This window comes from Zonotrichia albicollis, chromosome 21 (genome assembly GCF_047830755.1).
Source record: "Zonotrichia albicollis isolate bZonAlb1 chromosome 21, bZonAlb1.hap1, whole genome shotgun sequence".
Taxonomy (NCBI): Eukaryota; Metazoa; Chordata; class Aves; order Passeriformes; family Passerellidae; genus Zonotrichia; species Zonotrichia albicollis.
This window is the reverse complement of record NC_133839.1, coordinates 10,767,156-10,785,744: the sequence shown is the minus strand read 5'-3', so window position 1 is coordinate 10,785,744 and position 18,589 is coordinate 10,767,156. Positions and strand designations below refer to the sequence as shown.

General features: G+C 41.2%; 1 protein-coding gene across 5 annotated transcripts in view; it reads left to right on the top strand.

Annotated features, from left to right (window-relative positions):
• TTLL11 (tubulin tyrosine ligase like 11) overlaps positions 1-18,589 on the top strand; it is a 35,769-nt gene that overhangs the window by 9,943 nt on the left and 7,237 nt on the right. For 4 of the 5 annotated variants that reach the window (XM_074556461.1, XM_074556459.1, XM_074556458.1 and 1 more), the window contains exons 4-6: positions 5,494-6,069; positions 6,624-6,719; positions 7,238-7,356. In XM_074556461.1, coding sequence (XP_074412562.1) covers positions 5,494-6,069; positions 6,624-6,719; positions 7,238-7,356 — 791 coding nt within the window. Of the gene's footprint in view, positions 1-5,493; positions 6,070-6,623; positions 6,720-7,237; positions 7,357-13,233; positions 16,842-18,589 lie in introns of those variants that run through there. The other variant, XM_074556462.1, reaches the window with a different exon arrangement.

Sequence of the window (18,589 nt, the reverse complement as noted above, 5' to 3'; positions counted from 1 at the left end):
TTTTGCTTTGTTCATTGTTAAATACACTCACACCATCTCATGTCAAACTGCTCTTTTGTTTAAATATTCAGAATGTAATAAAATGCCATTGTTTTTCAGCTTTTTTTATTTTTTGAAAAAGAGTCATGCTGTGTGTTGCTGTTTGGTTCCGTTTTTACAAATATTTTTAAATATTCTATGTGTTTGTTTAACCCTGTCTGACTTGCCCAGCGTATTCTTGCATCCTAGAGTGTGCTGTGTTTGGAAATAGGAGAGAAAAGAGGTCTGGGCTTTAATTTGCTAAACTGGGTGCAACTTTTTGGCTAATTACTATATCCATAATCCAGTTGAATTCATTAACATATTTTAATAGCTACTCTTCAGGTGGGCTGGGTCACTGCCGTGGCCCTGCTGTAAGGCCAGGCTGTAAAAGGAGTGCAAACAACCCCAGCAGTTTAGCAAGGGCAGGGAGATGGGTGCACAGGACTGGGAGGCAGAGACTGGGGAGGGTGCAGGGGTGCTGGGATGAGGCAGAGGATGAGGATGGTGTAGGGGTGCTGGGATGAGCCTTTTGGGAGCTCAGGCAGTGCGGGCCAGGCTGAGCTGCAGGTGACACTGAGCTGCAGGTGACACTGAGCTGCAGGTGACACTGAGCTGCCGGTGACACTGTGCTGCAGGTGACACTGGGCTGCAGGTGACACTGTGTTCCAGGTGACACTGGGCTGCAGGTGACACTGTGCTGCAGGTGACACTGTGCTCCAGGTGACACTGGGCTGCAGGTGACACTGTGCTGCAGGTGACACTGTGCTCCAGGTGACACTGGGCTGCAGGTGACACTGAGCTGCAGGTGACACCGAGCTGCAGGTGACACCGAGCTGCGGGTGACACCGAGCTGTGGGTGACACTGAGCTCCAGGTGACACTGTGCTGCTGGTGACACTGGGCTGCCGATGACACCGAGCTGCCGGTGACACCGAGCTGCCGGTGACACTGGGCTGCAGGTGACACTGTGCTGCGGGTGACACTGTGCTCAGCTGCCGGTGACACTGAGCTGCAGGTGACACTGTGCTCAGCTGCTGGTGACACTGTGCTCCAGGTGACACTGTGCTCCAGGTGACATTGTGCTCCAGGTGACACTGGGCTTCAGGTGACACTGAGCTCAGCTGCTGGTGACACTGTGCTGCTGGTGACACTGGGCTGCAGGTGACACTGTGCTCAGCTGCAGGTGACACTGTGCTCAGCTGCAGGTGACACTATGCTCAGCTGCCGGTGACACCGGGCTGCAGGTGACACTGTGCTCCAAGTGACACTGGGCTCCAGGTGACACCGTGCTGCTGGTGACAATGTGCTCCCGGTGACACTGTGCTGCCGGTGACACTGTGCTGCAGGTGACACTGTGCTGCCGGTGACACTGTGCTCAGCTGCCGGTGACACTGTGCTCAGCTGCTGGTGACACTGTGCTGCCGGTGACACTGTGCTCAGCTGCCGGTGACACTGTGCTCCAGGTGACACTGCTCCAGGTGACACTGTGCTGCAGGTGACACTGTGCTGCCGGTGACACTGGGCTCAGCTGCCGGTGACACCGTGCTCAGCTGTGAGCTGGCACCAGGTGGCACTGCGCGTTAACGCTGCTCTGCTCCCGCTCTGCACACGCTGCCGCCTGTGTTCCAAGAGGAACAGATGTCCACTAACACACTCCTAGGAGTTTCCTTTGCATATGTTCTTCCATCTGTGTTGGAGAAAAGCATAGTTCTTGTTATCAAACATTATATTTTATGTTGTAAGAGTTTATGTTCTACTTAACACAAGTTTGGAGTGTAACCCCTCCAGAACAAGAAAAAAATACAACCCAAAACATTCCAAACCCCTTGTGAACCATAAAATGTTCAGAGCACTTTCCACTTGCAGTTTGGTGAGTTCTCAGCAGGAGTTCTCCAGTCTTTTCTGTTGTTTATTTGTTCATATGTGGTTTTGTTTGCTTTGCAACCCTAATGCTGCCAAAACAGTCAGCTCCCTGAGCCTGCATTTCAGCTTGTTCACAGCAGGCAGGTGGGGGGAGCTTTGGTGGTGCCTGCATGTCAGACATGTCCCTGAGGAGCTGGAGCCCTCTGGAATATGTTAATTATCAAAAGTCAGATTGGGTCAGTGCAGGTGTAGGTCAGACATGAGAAGATGGTTTGGTGCTGTGTGTAGTGCAGGATTTTGTTGCAAAGGGCTGGATGAGAAATGAGCACCTGTGAGATTTTGCCTGTAACAGAAATGATTATTGAAAGAAGAATCTCGATGAGAATTGAAATCTTGCTGCCTCTCCTGATGCACTACAGCATTTCAAAACCATTTTTTTTCAAATAACCTTTTTATCCTTCACTTCTGTAGTCATGATAGTGAACTTTTTCATACAAATCTATTAATAATGAAATCAAATGCTGTCAGCTCTCCCCTATACCTAGATTCAGGTAGAAAACACTACAGGTAATCTAATATTAATCTTGTGTGCTTTGAAAGCCACTAATTGAGAAAACTGCACTGGAGTTGTGGTGGATGAGCTTCATACTGGAAATACCAACAAAAAGGAGTTCCCTTAGTGTCATTTGTATTGAAATGAGATGGTGATAGGTGTTTTCATCAACCGCTTAAAATTTCATTTTACTAAATAAATATCTATTTAGCTATTCTCAATATTCACCAATTTCTTATTTTCTACAATGTTTTGTACTAACGTGCCACTGTAACAAAAGATGAATTACAGATAAATCTTTCAGGTGCTGCAGTCATTGCTCCTTCCCCAGCAGGGAAGAATCTGTTGGAATGGGTGTGCTAAGGACTTACTTCTAACATGAAATCCCAATTTCTGAAGAGTAATTAGCTTGGGATTCAAACCAGGACTGTGATTGTTCTCATACTTCCTTCTTTGTGTTGTCTGTGAGGATGATGAATAGGTCAGTGTGATTAATTTTTAATAAGAATCTAATTTGGATGGTCTCATTTCCAGCACGGCATATTTTTGGTGGTTTAATCAGGTTTTCAGCTTTTGGATACCTCTTAGGCATAGGCATGAATATTCCAGTCTTTGTGCTGTCAGATCTTATAGCCCATTATATGCATTTTTTCCAGAATACTATATTCATTCAGCCTGTGTTTCCTTGTGAAAGCCAAACCTGCAGATTTTCACCAACCCTTCTCTTGCTGTTAACTGTAAATGGTTAACATGTTTTTTAAAGATAATTTCCTTCTGTCAAGCAAAGGACACAGAAATATCTCATTTCATATAAACTCATTTTCCTACATGACTGAATTTTCTAAGTCTGGACAAGCCCCCTCATAATGAGAATTTGAAAGAATATAGTTGAGGGGATTGTGGAGAATTTGAAGACGACTGTTGGGAATTTCCTTGAAGATCAAGAAACCATCTGTTTTCTTCAAGACAGTAAATCTGCTGAAAAACAGACTGAGACTGACTCTGGATTACTACTCCCCCTTTGCCTACCAGCCTATCTTTATCTGCCATGTGTAGGTTTTGATGGACTAGAAAGCCTGAATAATATCCAGGACTTTTAGTCCATTTTAAAAATGGAATAGAATATGATGGAGAAAATGATTTGCTTGTTATTTTAAGAGAAGAGCGATCTCAGAAACCAGTGATTGTTAGAATGCAATATTTTGAAAGGCAGGTTCTTTTTCATCTTCAGCAATAGTCCCTGGGAGCATCATCTCTTTTGGAAAGCATCATCTCTTTTGGAAAGCATCATCTCCTTTGGAAAGCAGCAGAGCAGACGCAGCCTGAGGGGGGAGCAGCAGATGTGGGACTGGGGGCAGATTCCTCCTCCTGGTGCCACAGAGGTCCTTCACTATTTTCTGCCCTGGGAGGGCACAGTTGGCACTCTGTGTGTTCAGCAGGAGTCCCAGGGGCTGTGTTTGCTCTCAGAGGGTTCACATTAACCAGGTGTCTCTCCGTGGTGCTGACTTTGACAACAGTGAGCCAGAGAGCTCCTCTGCTCTGCAGGGTAATGTCACATCAGGGGAAGATTATTCTATAGTGCTAAAAAGACTAGGACATAAATCCTGCTTTCCTTCTTTGCTCATCTAGGCCTGCTGATCTACTTGGACCTATTTATCCACATGCCATTTATGTAAGCCTGACCTCCACTGAGGCATTTATCCCTCAGAGTGACCTATTTTGCAGAAGGATCTTTCACTGAGTCAGTGTGACACCTGTCCCTGAGAAAAATCCTAGTCTGGATAATGGAGCTTGAATTCCTGCTGCAGCTGGTAGGAAGGCTTTTAGCAGTGTGACTCTGAGTGAAATAAATAACTGGGTGGGGTGGAGCCAGGAGTCCTTGAGGCCTTGGGAATGTCACTGCTGACAGGGCTGGGCCCCTCCTGGGTCAGCACTGATGGTACAGCAGAGGTTGCTGCTCTCACAGTGATCTCACCATGCTCAGCCTTTCCTGTGGGCTGATTTTTTTCCTCTTTCACTCTCCAGGGCAGATGGTGGCAACTGATTTGTTCTTTCTTTGTTAGCTTTTGTCCTCAGGCTTCTCAAATCTCCACTTGTTGGTGAGCCACAGGGTAGACCCAGATCTGTGACTGGGCTCAGCACGGGCCTGGCTGCAGGGAGAGCAGCTGCAGGTGGGGCCCTAAAACGTGGGAGTGCAAGAAAGGAGTGGTCAGTGCTGGGACATCCCTCTGGTTTGGGAGGAAGAGGTTTTGAGTGCTTTATTGTCCTGAATCCCTGAGTAGCTGGTATACCTGCTAGCCTGCATCCTGCATTTCTTCAGCTGCTTTCTTTTGTTAGGGCTCCCCTTTCTTTCTCAATTTCATTTCTCATTGAGGCATCCCCATGTGTGCAGTTCTGACTTTTGCTGTACAAGTAATAAATAACCTAGAATTTATTTAGGTAGTGGGAAATACACATGTAACACGAAAGCTCTGATGTTCAGCAGATGTGTCAGTGGCATGGTTGTACCTGTGCATGGTTCAGCATTCCCCAGTTTTATTAACAATGAGTATGTGATGGTGGAAAAAAGTATTGTTAGTGACAAATTTTTACTTCAGTTTTCCTTCAGGTAGTATTTGCATTCATACCTCAATACTAAGGCACCTTTCCTGAAGTTAATGATTGTCTTTGTCAGTAGTTGTTCAAAATGCAGCATGAAAGTTTAACTTTGCAGTTCCATATATATTAGTGACTACTAAGATGGATCTCATGAAATATGCCCCATTTCCTTCTGTAAATTGGAACAGAACATTAAAAAGAAGTTCCTGAAATGATTTATACAGTGACTTGTTAAATAAAATTACCTTTTTATCTGTACTAGTGATTCCCTATTCGTGCTTTTTTGTTTCTCCTTGTGCTTGTCAGCACTGTTCATCTTCTGCCTTTTCTGCATGCTGTTTACTACTATGATGATGTATCCATGCTATTTTTATTTATTTTTGTTGCCTGGCTTTCACAGGCCCAGCCCTTCTTGCCTTGCCCAGTTAGTGCCTCTGACTGCAATGCTTTTCCTCCTAGGTTCGTACGATGAAAGACAGCAATCCATCCTGGAAGCCCACTTTCATTGTAAAGCCTGATGGAGGCTGCCAGGGGGATGGAATCTACCTCATCAAGGACCCAAGTGACATCAGGCTGACAGGGAGCATCCAGAGCAGGCCAGCTGTGGTGCAGGAGTACATCTGCAAACCTCTGCTCGTGGACAAGCTGAAGTTTGATATTCGCCTCTATGTCCTGCTGAAGTCCTTAGAACCCTTAGAGATTTATATAGCCAAAGATGGACTTTCTAGGTTTTGTACAGAGCCCTATCAAGAACCCACTCTCAAAAATTTGCACCAGGTTTTTATGCACTTAACCAACTATTCACTAAATATCCATAGTGGCAATTTCATCCATTCTGCCAGTGCAAACACTGGCAGCAAGAGGACTTTTTCAAGCATTCTCTGCAGACTGTCTTCCAGAGGAGCTGATGTCAAAAAGCTCTGGTCAGATATAATTTCATTGGTGATTAAAACAATTATTGCACTGACACCAGAACTGAAAGTTTACTATCAGTCTGACATACCAGCAGGAAAGCCTGGGCCAACTTGCTTCCAGGTAAGTTGGAATTTCTGCCAGGAATGCAGTTACTTCTGTGCATAGATTAATTTTGTGGGTGGTTAATGCCTTTTCTGTAGGGTTTCTCTAGTTCTGGTGCTGCTCACTGGTGGGAGCTCAGAGCTCCTCACCCAAGTCAAACCTCAATCTCCTGACCTGTGTTACTGCCAGCCCTAAGCAGATACAGAGGATTTTCAATGGCTGTAGTTTGTTAGTGACAGTTGTCACTCCAGATTCCATCTTCTACATGTTAGAAGTGAAGCTTTTCAGGTTCCTAATACAATTTTGATCCTGGCAATTTCCAGACCCCCTCATCATGGGTGCCAAGATCCATGTTGGCTGATGCAGCATTCAGGGATGGGGTGCTGTGAAAGGAGCCATTGCCATGGGAGCCAAGTGGCTTCTGGAGTTATTCAGCACTGGAGAGTTTCTCAGTTATTTCTTTTCTGCCCCTCAAACATTTATTCCTCCTCAGTGTTGCCATATGGACAAACACTGCATTCTGCAGAACACCCTGGGTAGAACTGAAGTGACATATTGCTTGTTATGCACAGATTTTAGGGTTTGACATTCTCCTGATGAAAGACTTGAAGCCTGTGTTACTGGAAGTAAATGCAAACCCCAGCATGAGAATAGAACATGAGCAAGAGGTAAGAGTTCTCAATGGGATACTGGAAGGAAATTGCTTAGGTTGGGTTTTCTGGGCTTTTTTCCTTGTTTGAAAGATGAAAGCTGTCTGCTAATATGAAACCTCCAAGGTTCTCTGTAATTTTCTGCTTTGAAATCATTGCTAATCTTATACATAGGAAATATGACTTATTGGAATTGTGAAAGCCCTCCATCATCTCTGTCATAAATGCATTTATTCATCATCTCCTGCAGTCGTTAATTGTGTTTAGGGGATTGTTAATAATCTTTTTCATGTTTGTATACATAATACAAATGATAACATCAGCAACAATCTTTTTTATAATATTTCAGTTTACTAGAGGAATTTGTTGTAACATCATACTGAAAATGTGCAGGTATTTGTGCATCCTTGAAGAAGTATTTTGTAATCCATCATGGTGTATTTAAAATATAGATGAAGCACGTGGAGTTTCAGCACATGTGGAATAAATCACCCTTAGTTCTGTAGTGAATAACTGTGTCCCTCTGTGATGTAAAGCTTTCTCCTGGAGTGTTTGAAAATGTCCCAAGCCCTGTTGATGAGAAAGTGAAAGTTGCTGTCATCAGGGACACTCTGCGGCTGGTGGACCCTCAGAAAAAGAAGAGGAAGGATACTCAGTAAGTCTGCTGATTTTCCCTGCTTTTGCATCAGTGCCTTGCAATAAATAGAAAAATTAGATTGTTTTTCCCTGAGAAGGTCCACAAGCTGGTAGTAAATGAGGATATACCATTTTCCCTGGAACATCTTACTCTCAACTGGTGCAAACAGTTTAGAAACTCAGATTTATTTATTTATGCTTCTACTTGAGGCCTCTTTTTTAATTCAAAATAGTAATGAGACATAAATTTGTGTATTAATTTGCTTGAAAGTCACAAATTACTCTGAATGAGTTGCCCCATTGGAGCTGAAAAGTATGAATATTGTATTTAAAAATTGCTTCCTTAATCTGTGATAATAAACAGAGTTAAATCTATGATCAAGAAATGAGAAGAACTGGCTGCAGCAGCTTGCACAGGAATGCCTGTGGTGGGATCAGGCTGAGAGAAATAATATCTTTTTTTTTTATTAAACACTTCATTTTAAGCAGCTCTTGAAGACATGAAAGGGTGATTTTTTTTCTCTTTTTTTTTTCCTTAGAAATTCTTGCTCATAGGTCTGCCTCCATGCTAAAGTATCCATTTTGCTCTTCTCTTGGCACTTAGTGGTGACTTGAAATGTTATTCACATTCTATAATGATTTCAAGTGCAAATTTGCTGTCCTTTTGTAGACAGAGGCCCATGAACAAGACATGACTGATAATACTAACAGGTTCTGTATTACTGCAATATTATTATGAGATCAAACTCTTCCTTCAAAGGCAGTGCCACACAGAGAAGTTGCTGTGGTCAGTGTACAGAACGTTTTGCAAAGCAATTTATACTCTGTGTTGCCTGTACTTAACCTCTACCCTTAAAGATTACTTCAGTGCATGGAGCTGAAAAAGATAATTTTTTAACCTGTAATTATGTAACTAGTCGCGGTGGTTTTTTCTGCTGAAGTTATGTCAGGCATTCATTAACTTCATATTAGATATGGAAAAAAGGCAAGTGATAATTACAAATAAATTGCTAGAGGACGCCGGTGTGTGGGGAAGGCTCATTCAGCTGAGGATTCTTCTCTGATACATTTAGAGTGCTAAATAATTCCTAACAGGAATTATTTTTTTTTACTGAACTGAGACAGTGTCTGCAACTTCCTGACCAAAACTTGGCCAAGTATTGACAGAAAAAAACCCAGAAAGAATTGCTGTTCTGACAGCTAACCAGCAGCAAGCCTCACAGACTCAAATTTGGATGCTAATTAAGTAAAGGGCATTAATCTCAGTAAGGTTTTAGCAATATATATAACATAGACTTTGAACACACAGGGGAAATACCGGGAAGTCTGAGCTGCATCTCAGGTAAATATTCTGCTGTGGAGAATTTGATTTCCTTCTAATTATCTCCCAGATTAAAATAAATGAGGCATCTAAATGAAAGTGAGTTTTAGAAGTCATCCTGAAGTACTTCATTATCAGGAAGGATTAATAGCTCAGAATTTTTTTTAGTTTAATTTTCCCTCATCTTCATGGTGTTTTGATATTAGTTTCCTCCTTCCTATCATGTGATGTATAATATTGGAAAAAAAAGTTAAGCTGGATAGGATCAGTTTATCATTCCACACATATTTCTTAATTTTTCCAACACAACTCCAATCTTTACATGCAGGGATTGGTAGTAACCATCTTGGCACTGCCAGCAATTAGTGATTGAAAATCTGCATTGATACATGTTCAAATCACAGTAATTAAATATACATGGTGGCTTTTCTTCCACAGCAGAAATTACCTTTTCCTAGTTTTAAGTCACTTATGTGGAACTCAAGTATCTCTCATCATTAAGAAATGAAAATATTTAATAAAATCTCATGGCAGGCACTGATGTTTGCTCTGTCTGCGTGGCAGTGCTGTCCTCATGGATTTTAAGGCTTGAGCAGATGATGGCAAACATCCAGGCCATTGACATGGAGCTAACCCAGTGATTTGTGTGACTGAAACTTGTCTGAGGCTTGTGTGGTAATTATTAAACTTGCTCTGGATTCACTCCTTACACCAGAGGTGCTGCTCACAGCCTGCTGAAGGTGGGAGAAGGCTTCAGCTAAAGGAAATTTGCACAATTAAGTGAATGGTCTAATGACACCGAACAACATGTAAAGTAAATCAACGTTACTTATGTAAACAGCAGTTTAATTAAGATAATCACTGATGCAAATCATTGTGTATGTTGTGCCTCCAACAGAAAATCCATTTCTAAGGGCTTTGCAAACTTCTATTTTTCTGTGCCTAATTTGGAATCTTGATAGTAGTAAAAAGGTTTTAGTTTCACTGTTTGCTTAATTATTAGCAATTTATTCTTCCTCAAATAGCAGTAGATTGGAGGAGCAGAAAGGAGTCTCAGTCTCATGTAAATGCTGTGTATTCTCCACTGGATGTCAGATGTTGGGAGGTATAAAGGCAAGCTGGCAGGATCATTTGGAGCAGGAGTGCTCAGCATGTTGTAGGAGGAACATTTATATCATCCCACAAGTGCTAATGACCTGCTTTCCTGTCCTGTCAAAAATATTTATGCCCTGGTTTATTAATGCTAATTAATCCAGCAATAAGGGCTCCTTTGTATTTCGGTTGCTGTTGTTTACTCTGTGTCCTAGTGTGATCTCTTGCATTTCCATGCCTGGTTTCTTACATATTTCAAGACAGAAAAGAACCATTTTATTCTTTTGATAAAGAAATCATAGCACTATGGCATATGTGTCATTAGAAATATGAGTTTATTTCTCATGGAATAAAATCTGCTTTTTCTCTGCTAGAGATGATGAAGGTGCAGCCCCTAAGTAATATAATGACTTTTATTCAGCTCTGAAATAGCCATTGACAGAAGAAAGAATTGAAACACTTTGGAAATGAAATGTAATTTAATCTATGGCTGTTACAAAAACAATCAATTCCTTGTGCCCTCCAAATGGAATGCTTTGGTTTATTACCTAGCACGCCCTTGCTGTTTCATTGCTAGTTTATCTTTCCTTGGGTGCTTTCTCTGTACATGCCACTGCAGTGCTTTTTTTCCATTTGAAACCAGCCTTGAAATTTATTTGTGATGTTCTGATTTTTTTTCTCCCTTCTTTTTAAAAGATGTCAGGTACAAATCTCTTCTCTGGGTCCTGTGGCTCTAGAAAATGTCAAATATGATTAACTAATTTCCTGAGCAGGAAGAAGCCCAATGTGGTTGCTCTCACATTTTTGCAAGATCAGCATGCAAACATTGGCTAATGTCACCCTGTTCTGTGAGCACCCTGTAAATATTAATGTCTGTCAGACTGACTTTTTTATTTTATTCTTTTGGTGTTAGGAAGAAATTCAGTCAAAACAAGGTTTTGTAGAAATTGCTACACAAAAGATCTTCCTCTTTTCTTGCTCAAAACAGGGTGGTTCATTTTTTCCACTGTGTTGATTACACAACTTTAGCTCTTGAAATGATTCCTTTCCATGATAGAGGAAAAAGTGAATAGTTTCTAGGAGGAGAATGGGATCTGTGTTTAATGAAAACATGAATTAATTTCTGGTCATTCTTTTCAAAGGCGTTTTCCAAATCCTAATGCTGTTTTTAATTTCTTGATGTTTAGGAGCAATTTTGTACTTTCTTAAGGAAAGTCAGGAAATCACCTGTTCAGATGCATTCCATTCATTTTCCAGATATTTTTCTTCAGTTTCATAACCTCCCCTGATGTTAGAGTCATGTTTAATGGAAAAATGAAAATACACTGCAGAGATGTCTCGAGAGTGTGATTAGCCCAGATAGTGTTGGTGATAAAGTCATTCTTGCCGTTTATTACTGTGTTTATCTCACTGTCTGCCTTGTGGGGTTGTGACTGGGTGACAGGGGTGGCTGCAGAGGGTCAGAGGCTCAGAGCACAGACATGTGGAGAGGCTGGGGTGGCTGCAGCTCTCACTGATCAGCAAATAATGGCTGCTCCTCAGGCTGCCTGTACTGCAGCTTCCTCTGCTGCTGTGAGCAGCTGCGCTCTGCTCCTCAGGGATTCATCACTCAGGGCTGTCAGTGCCTTCTGCATTATGTGGGGTGAGTTTAGTGCCTATCAAAATAAGCATGTAATAAACCCAGCTGTGGAAATATCACTGTTTGGGTTTCCATTTGCTAATTGACTTTATGGGCTGACTGCCAGAGCTTTGGGTTGATTCCTGCATCCTGCAAGTCTGCTCAGGTTTGCAGCTATTCAGATGCCTCTCAAGCACCACCTCTTCACTCCAGCCTTCTTTCTGCCTGAGACTGTATCAACTCATATGTGAGGCTTTCTTGAGATTGATCTTCCTCCTCTGGTTCATTTTGGAGGCTGACACAATTCTTTTCTCCATCAGTCAAGATGACCCAGCATTCATTCTGAGGCTCATTCTGCCAAAGCCCTTTGGAAGCACATTGAATTAGCCCCTTTCTCTTTCCTACAGGGCTTTCTGGTTCAGTCCTTCATCAGGCAATCTGCCAGCTCCACTATCAATTCGTGTCTGTTACATTAGCCCAGGCAGCTTTTGATGACTTAGCCATGTGAGGGAGACTTTTAAATGTGATGTTTGTCAATGTTCCTTCAGTTCAGATTACTGAAATGTTAACTCGGTTTTTCTGTAGTTGAGAGTATTTATTTCTACTGCTATTTCTCATCCTGCTCAAAGAACTTGCCTCAATGACTCTCTTCAGTTTTGTGAAGCAGATGTTGTGCTATCTTGATCCTTGCTCTCTGTTCTTGCTTTTCCAATTATTTATCTGTTACATCCTTAAGAGCATTTAACCTTTCTCCCATTGATTAGGACAGGCCCTATTGGAAATTCTATGAACTACAGTGTGAGATGTCCCTCCATAAAGGGAAGGGTCTGCTAGTGCTTGACTGACAGAACAGTTCTACATTGGTTTTAAGAGCCACTTATGTTGTACTACATCAACAAAAAATACACAGTGCAGAACATTGGCAAATAATTTGAATGTGCTGTGGCAGAAGTCCCAGCACAGAAAAGATAATTAAATGTGATGACAGATCTTTTAATTTCTAAGTGGCTATAATCTGAAATATAATCTGAAATGTTTTAATTGACTAAAAATGGGTAATAATGGGTAATAATATTTCTTTTAAAATAGCTAAAACCACCTCCCTTGCATAGATACAGATTAATTTATGATTATTCCTATTTTAGCCTTCACCAGTGCAAAAAGTGCTGTTATTCCCAGTCCAGTGTTGCAAGCAGGGCTGTGTTTGCTCACACACTGAATTCCAAGCACTCACATCCTGACTGGACAGGCTGCACTTTAACTTGCACATAAAGAGGGAATTCGGTCTCATCCTGAATCTCTTGCAATGAGCCCGTGTTGAGGGACAGCTGGAAGTGCTTCCAGTGTACTCAGCAAGTGAGAGGATGACAGGCCCAGCTCATTTGGAAATTTTAATGGACAAGAACTGATATGGGCTGCAGGACTTGAAAAGGTTTCATTTTCAGCACTGTGGAATTAATTGGCCCAAGCCTGTGGTGTGCTTTAGCAGTAATTGGTGTGTGCAGTGCCCCTGGCTCTGGGGTGAGCCCAGCTCTGGGGCTGAGCTATCAAATTGGGACTGGAGACTACTTTGGCCAATTAGACTTGAATCACAGTGTTTTGAGATGCAGCTAATCTAATTAGTTTTTTATTGACGTCTCCTTTCTTTTTTCTCTCTTGAGAACAGAAGAGGAAGGAATGGAGATAAGCTAAGGAATGTGACCTGTGTCTCCATAAAACCTGAACTTCCCCAAGATTTGAATGTATCGAAACATGCTCTAGCAATTACATCTCTTAGATATTCACACCATATTACATTTTGACTTGATCATTAAGGAGGGTTTTTTTTTTTTTTTTGCTTTTTCCTCTCTGCAATGATCCTTACATAAAAAGAAAGCCTTTGTGATAAAGTACAGAGAAAAGGAAAATTATGTCACTTTCCTCAAGTTTTTGTAGTGCAGCCACAGGATTGCTGTAATGTGCAAATTCATGAATTTCCTCTTTAGTTTTCAATACAAGAAAACTGTTGTAGTTTGAAGTTAAAACCACTTTTTTTCCCCCTCTCTTAAAGCTAAAGGCAACATCTGTGTGTGCCTTCCCTGTCCAGGGGGGTTCACTGAATTTTTGTGTTCACACAGGGAAGGGCATTAATAGGTAGGTTTGAGTACAAAGTGTTTTTTCCTGACACTTCAATATGTTAATCATTTGAGCTGAGTTTCTGCTATCAGCAAAATCATCTTCACCTCTAGGTAGCCTGTAGCTTGCTAACATAATCTAGTTTTTGGGTGGTATTTTTTACAGGAGCAGTGATTCAGCTGCACTCTCGACTGTAGAGTTTTTTCCTGGCTTTTGTATATGCACAATTTCCATTACTAATCTTCAGTTAAATGCTTCTTGAATGAAATTTAATTTTCAGAATATTAGCTTAATTGCCTTGTCTAAAATGAAAGAAATATGTGTATTTAATTTGACATTTTTTCCCTTTTACCTTCTGGAGTGTTTGGGCTGCACAGAAACAACTTTGCCTTTAAATCAATTTTCCCAGTTGCTCTGTAATGTAAACTCCAATAACTTCTAATTTTCTGTAATCTCTCTTATACTGAATTGCTTCCCACCAGATAGTTTTCATGGCATAAGTTACAGGTATATACCACAAACAGAAATTGTAGTTACACAGTGTGTATTTATGTCTGTATGTACAGCAGGGCTATGTGTGTATGGTATAAAAATGTCTCATTTCTTACCTATCTCCTGGATATCTTTACAATCTCTGTGTTATGTGTAACTAAAACTGCAACCAGCTGTGAGAGTTTTGTATAAAATATCTGGGGGAGCCTTGAATGCCTTGTTCTGGTCTCCAGGTCCTCCTGTGACTCCTGAGTCGTGGCGTGTACTCTGTGTTCTCTCAGCAATGGCACAAGCCATGAACAAATTGATTTCAAAAATCAGATTTCATGCAGCCTGGAAGATGTTAGAACCAATTGATCAGGCAAGGGCAGGCTGAGGTGCATCACCTCACCAGGGAAGGAACAAAGAGGGAGTCCTGGGCCCCAGCACAGGCTCAGAGAGGTAACAGTGAATGGAATAAATGGATGTGCACACACAGATTATAGCCCTGAACACCACTGCAAAGTCCTTACATGCAGGTGCCTTGTAAGAATTAGAATTTAAAATAACATGGATATAAATGACAGCTGAAATACCTGTCTTTTTTCCTTTGAAAGTACTGTGATTTCTTGGGACAAAGTTGAAAATTTTATCTTTTTCTGGCAAGGTGTTTACATTTCAAGACATTTTTCCCTGTTATAATTATGTGATAAATGCAAGCATTTATTTTTGCTAACATTTGGTTTTCAATAGACATGGAAAGAGAAGTGAAGGAAAAATGGAGACTATTTCACAGGTTTTTTTGCAGGAGGTTTATTATTCTCATTAGCTTCAGGCCATAAGAAAGTTCCGTGTCTCGGGCACTGCACATGATGAGTGAATATTGGATCATAAACATATTTGAGAACTGTTTGCTTATTGCCCTGTTCATACTCAAATAATGGTGAGGGAGTGCAAAGCAGGTTTTTAAGGGACAGCAATATTAAGTGCTTGGATTTTGGTTTGACTTAAGCAGAGGCATTGAGCAGAAAAATAACATTTTCCCTCTTACAGATATCCTTCAGGTGTCAGTTCTGCAGGATCCTGGTTTTATTACATCAATCACAAGCAGCTTAAGGCTTCCAAAAACATAGTCACAGACAGATGTTGAGCCTGTCTGGGGATTAGAAATATCCTCTTCCATTAAGTATAAATTAACTTAATCACCAGGTATGAAAGATAAGCAGCATAAACATCATTCCCTGAAGCTTTCATTAAAATTAAAATTCTATTTAAAACTAGGCTTGTAGTTTCTATGACTTGATCCCCCTTCAAAGAGATTATATCTGCTGTAAATTTTACAGTGACAGAGTGACAGAAATTAATGTATTGGGGGCAGTGATGTTCTCTATAATTTAGCTTCTGCTGCAAGTCATCTTTCAGCAAGAGAGATGATTGGCTTATTTTTAAGTAATAATTGGTCTCTAGTCTCTGAAACACTGAGAAAGCAATAAAACTGCCTAGCACCCAGTGGCCACAAAATGAAAGCATGAAGTCACATGGCTTAATAGCAGTGTAATCATCAGGAGTGTTATTTTGTGTATGAGAATTCACCTGCTTTAATAGGAGGATTAAGGCTGATAAAATGCAATTGCAGTGCTGCTTTCTGCTCCCTTGGCTGGCAGGGTAAAGCTCCTTTTCTGTCCCAGCATAAGCACAACTGCTTTCTAAGAATAATTTCCACATGGGAAGAAATATCCTGGGGTTTTATTTTTTTTTTCTGTTCTAATGTAAGACACTTGGTGGTCTAATTTCAGTGTACTCCCAGGCTTTACAGCTGCTTTGCCTTTGCTCTATCCTGCATTATTATTTCTCAGGCACACTTTTCTAAAGAAACAAAAGAAACTCTGGAGAAATAATGAGGCACATAAGTACCTTGAAAGCAAATAGTGAACACAAATAAATCTACTAGGAATAATAACAGCTACCTCCACAGAAAATAAAGTATTGGGGACTATATTTAATGATCTTTGTTCTGTAATAATTTTTGCTGCAGTGGAACAAAGTCTTTGGGTGCAGGATTTGCATTGCTTATCCATTATTTCATTACAGTAATGCCATATTTTCTGCTGCACTCATAGCTGACAGGTAATAACATAAGCATTCACTGCTTGTGTTACATTAAGAGTAATAAATCTGTAGTGAATACAGAATGATACCACCATTATTCTTAAGAGGAGAAAGTTGGAAGTAAAGAATCTCAATTAATAATTAGGAAATAGCTGGTTTTTTTCAGCACCTGAGACTCCTCAGATGCATTTCTCCTTTAATTATTTAAACTATGAATTAGGGAGGGCTATAGAGATCAAACCACAGCTCTAGACTTCTCTGCATATGAAATGGAAATGTCAGTAATGTTCTCATCCCTGGCTTTGTGTCCCTGGTGCGGAGCAGAGCAGGATCCCTGCCAAGTTTCTACATCTTGGAAACACTCATTAACACTGTGTGAAGGCAGCAAACTTTCCAGTCTTCTGTTTTCTGCCAAAAGCTATTTAATCTTTAATGAGAAGTGTTTATTTTTATAATAAATCCATCAGTCTGAAGAGGCAGTGAACCATCCTTCTCAGAAAGGGGGCTGATGGCTGTGGCAGACAAACAGCACTCCGGGGACAGAGCAGAGAGCCCAGAGCTGCTGGGATGGCTGCTGGCAGCCTGCAGGGGCTTGGCCTTCTCTTTTCCAACAGTCTCATCCATTACTTTGGGTTCCTTACTCCAGTGGCAAAGCTGTGGAGTACATTTTACCCGTGGATTCACCTAAAATGTGTTTGCCAGCTCTCCAAAAGCAGCAGCGTGCTCTGTGCCCTTCACCCTTCTGCAGGGACACCTCTGTCAGGCCTGGGGGCTGCAGGTGAGCTTCAACATCTGACTGAGGTGATTTACCCAATTTATTTCTGTAAAAAACTGGGGTTTTTTCTCTCAGAGAGAAATGGAAATTCTGCTTTCAGCATTTTCTGCTTCCCAGAGACAGGACAGCTGCTGGGTTTTCAAAATGTATTTGGTGTGATCAGAAGTTCGTTGTGTGCCAACACTGTGGTGATTATCAGTCCTCATGTTTGATTGATTCTGCTCTTTGAAATATGGACTCTTTACTGGGGCTGCTCTGCCTGCCTCAAAGCATTCTCCAAAGTGTTGAATGAACTCTATATAAGAGCCATAATTATTTCACCATAATGTCAAAAATCTCTTACTCTGTGGATTTAACATTCTTTTAATACTTCTATCTTTGTGCAACTATATTATTATTATTTTGAAAGGTGGAAATTCTTGTGCTATAGATGTTTTTTCACTTTGCCAGAGGGTGAAGAGGGGATGAATATTCATTTTCTACAAATGGCACTCAGAGTGGCCAGAACAAAACAAAAGCTGATTACTCACACAACATGCAGGCAAACCATGAAACTGCTTGCTATGACATCCTGGGAGTGCTGGAAGTCTCTGTTAATAAAATAATGGGATTAGTTCATAAAAGCAAATTCATGAATGGTTGATAATGCAGAGACAGTGCTCTGGCTTGGCCTTAGTTTCCTAAATGATTTATTTCTGTGAATGAGCACACAAATAGATTTCCTTCCTACACGCTCCAGGTACAAACACTTACCTGTTCTGTGGGAGGTCCATATTCTGTGGTGATAAATGGGTGGATGGATACATTTGTCATGCAAAATATCCTCTGCTTTTAACTATGTTAACATAGTCCTTGCTTGGAGAATAGAGGCTCAGCTGAGGGAATAATTATAGCTTCAGAATCCAGAACATAGTATTTTCTTTTATTAGGTAAGCAGTTGTAAGCTGATACCGAAATTGCTTAATTTATACTTCTAGCAATGCCCTAAATGTAAAATACATCAAGTAAGCATTCTTAGAAATATTAATAATGTGATTCTTACCTCATTTTACTCTGAATTTTGACAGCTAAATTTTATATCCAAGTGTACAAAATGCTGCAAATTTTGAAGCCTTTAATTAGTAGTTGCAAATTTGTTTGTCCCTTAGCAACTTGTATTTGCATAAAGATTAAGGCTGGTCAGAAAGAAAGGAATAAAACATAGATGGAGGAAACATTAATAAATTAGTAATCATGTATAAAAGATAAGTAGTCTTAGATATCATTTCCATAAGCTTTATTAAAATTTAAATTTTTTTAAAGCTGCACTACAGTTGATCTTTTCTAAAGAGTGATCTTTCATAAGCTGCAGAATTAGAGAAACGAATGTATTGAGGTCAGACATTAGTATGTAAATGAAGCTTTGCTTTTTTCTGTGTGGCAACAGAAGCATTACCTTATATTTGACCTTTCATTCATTTGCCTGACTCAGCTGTGTCAGTCAAAACAATTAATTCTAACGAGCAGCTTTAGAGAGTGGGGCTCAGCTCTGCTCTCCTCCCCTGGCCTGTTGGAAATCCCACGGCAGAGGAGCAAATGGAGGGAAGCTGGGCAGGGTTCTCTGGAGATGGGGAATCCCTGGTCCCTTCCCCAGAGCCCCAGTGCAGCCCTCAGTGAGTCCCTGAGGCTGGCACGCCCAGCCCTGGCACAGGCTGAGGTGTCCCTGGGGCAGGGGCAGGGTGGGCTGAGCTCTGAGGTGTCCCCGTGGCAGG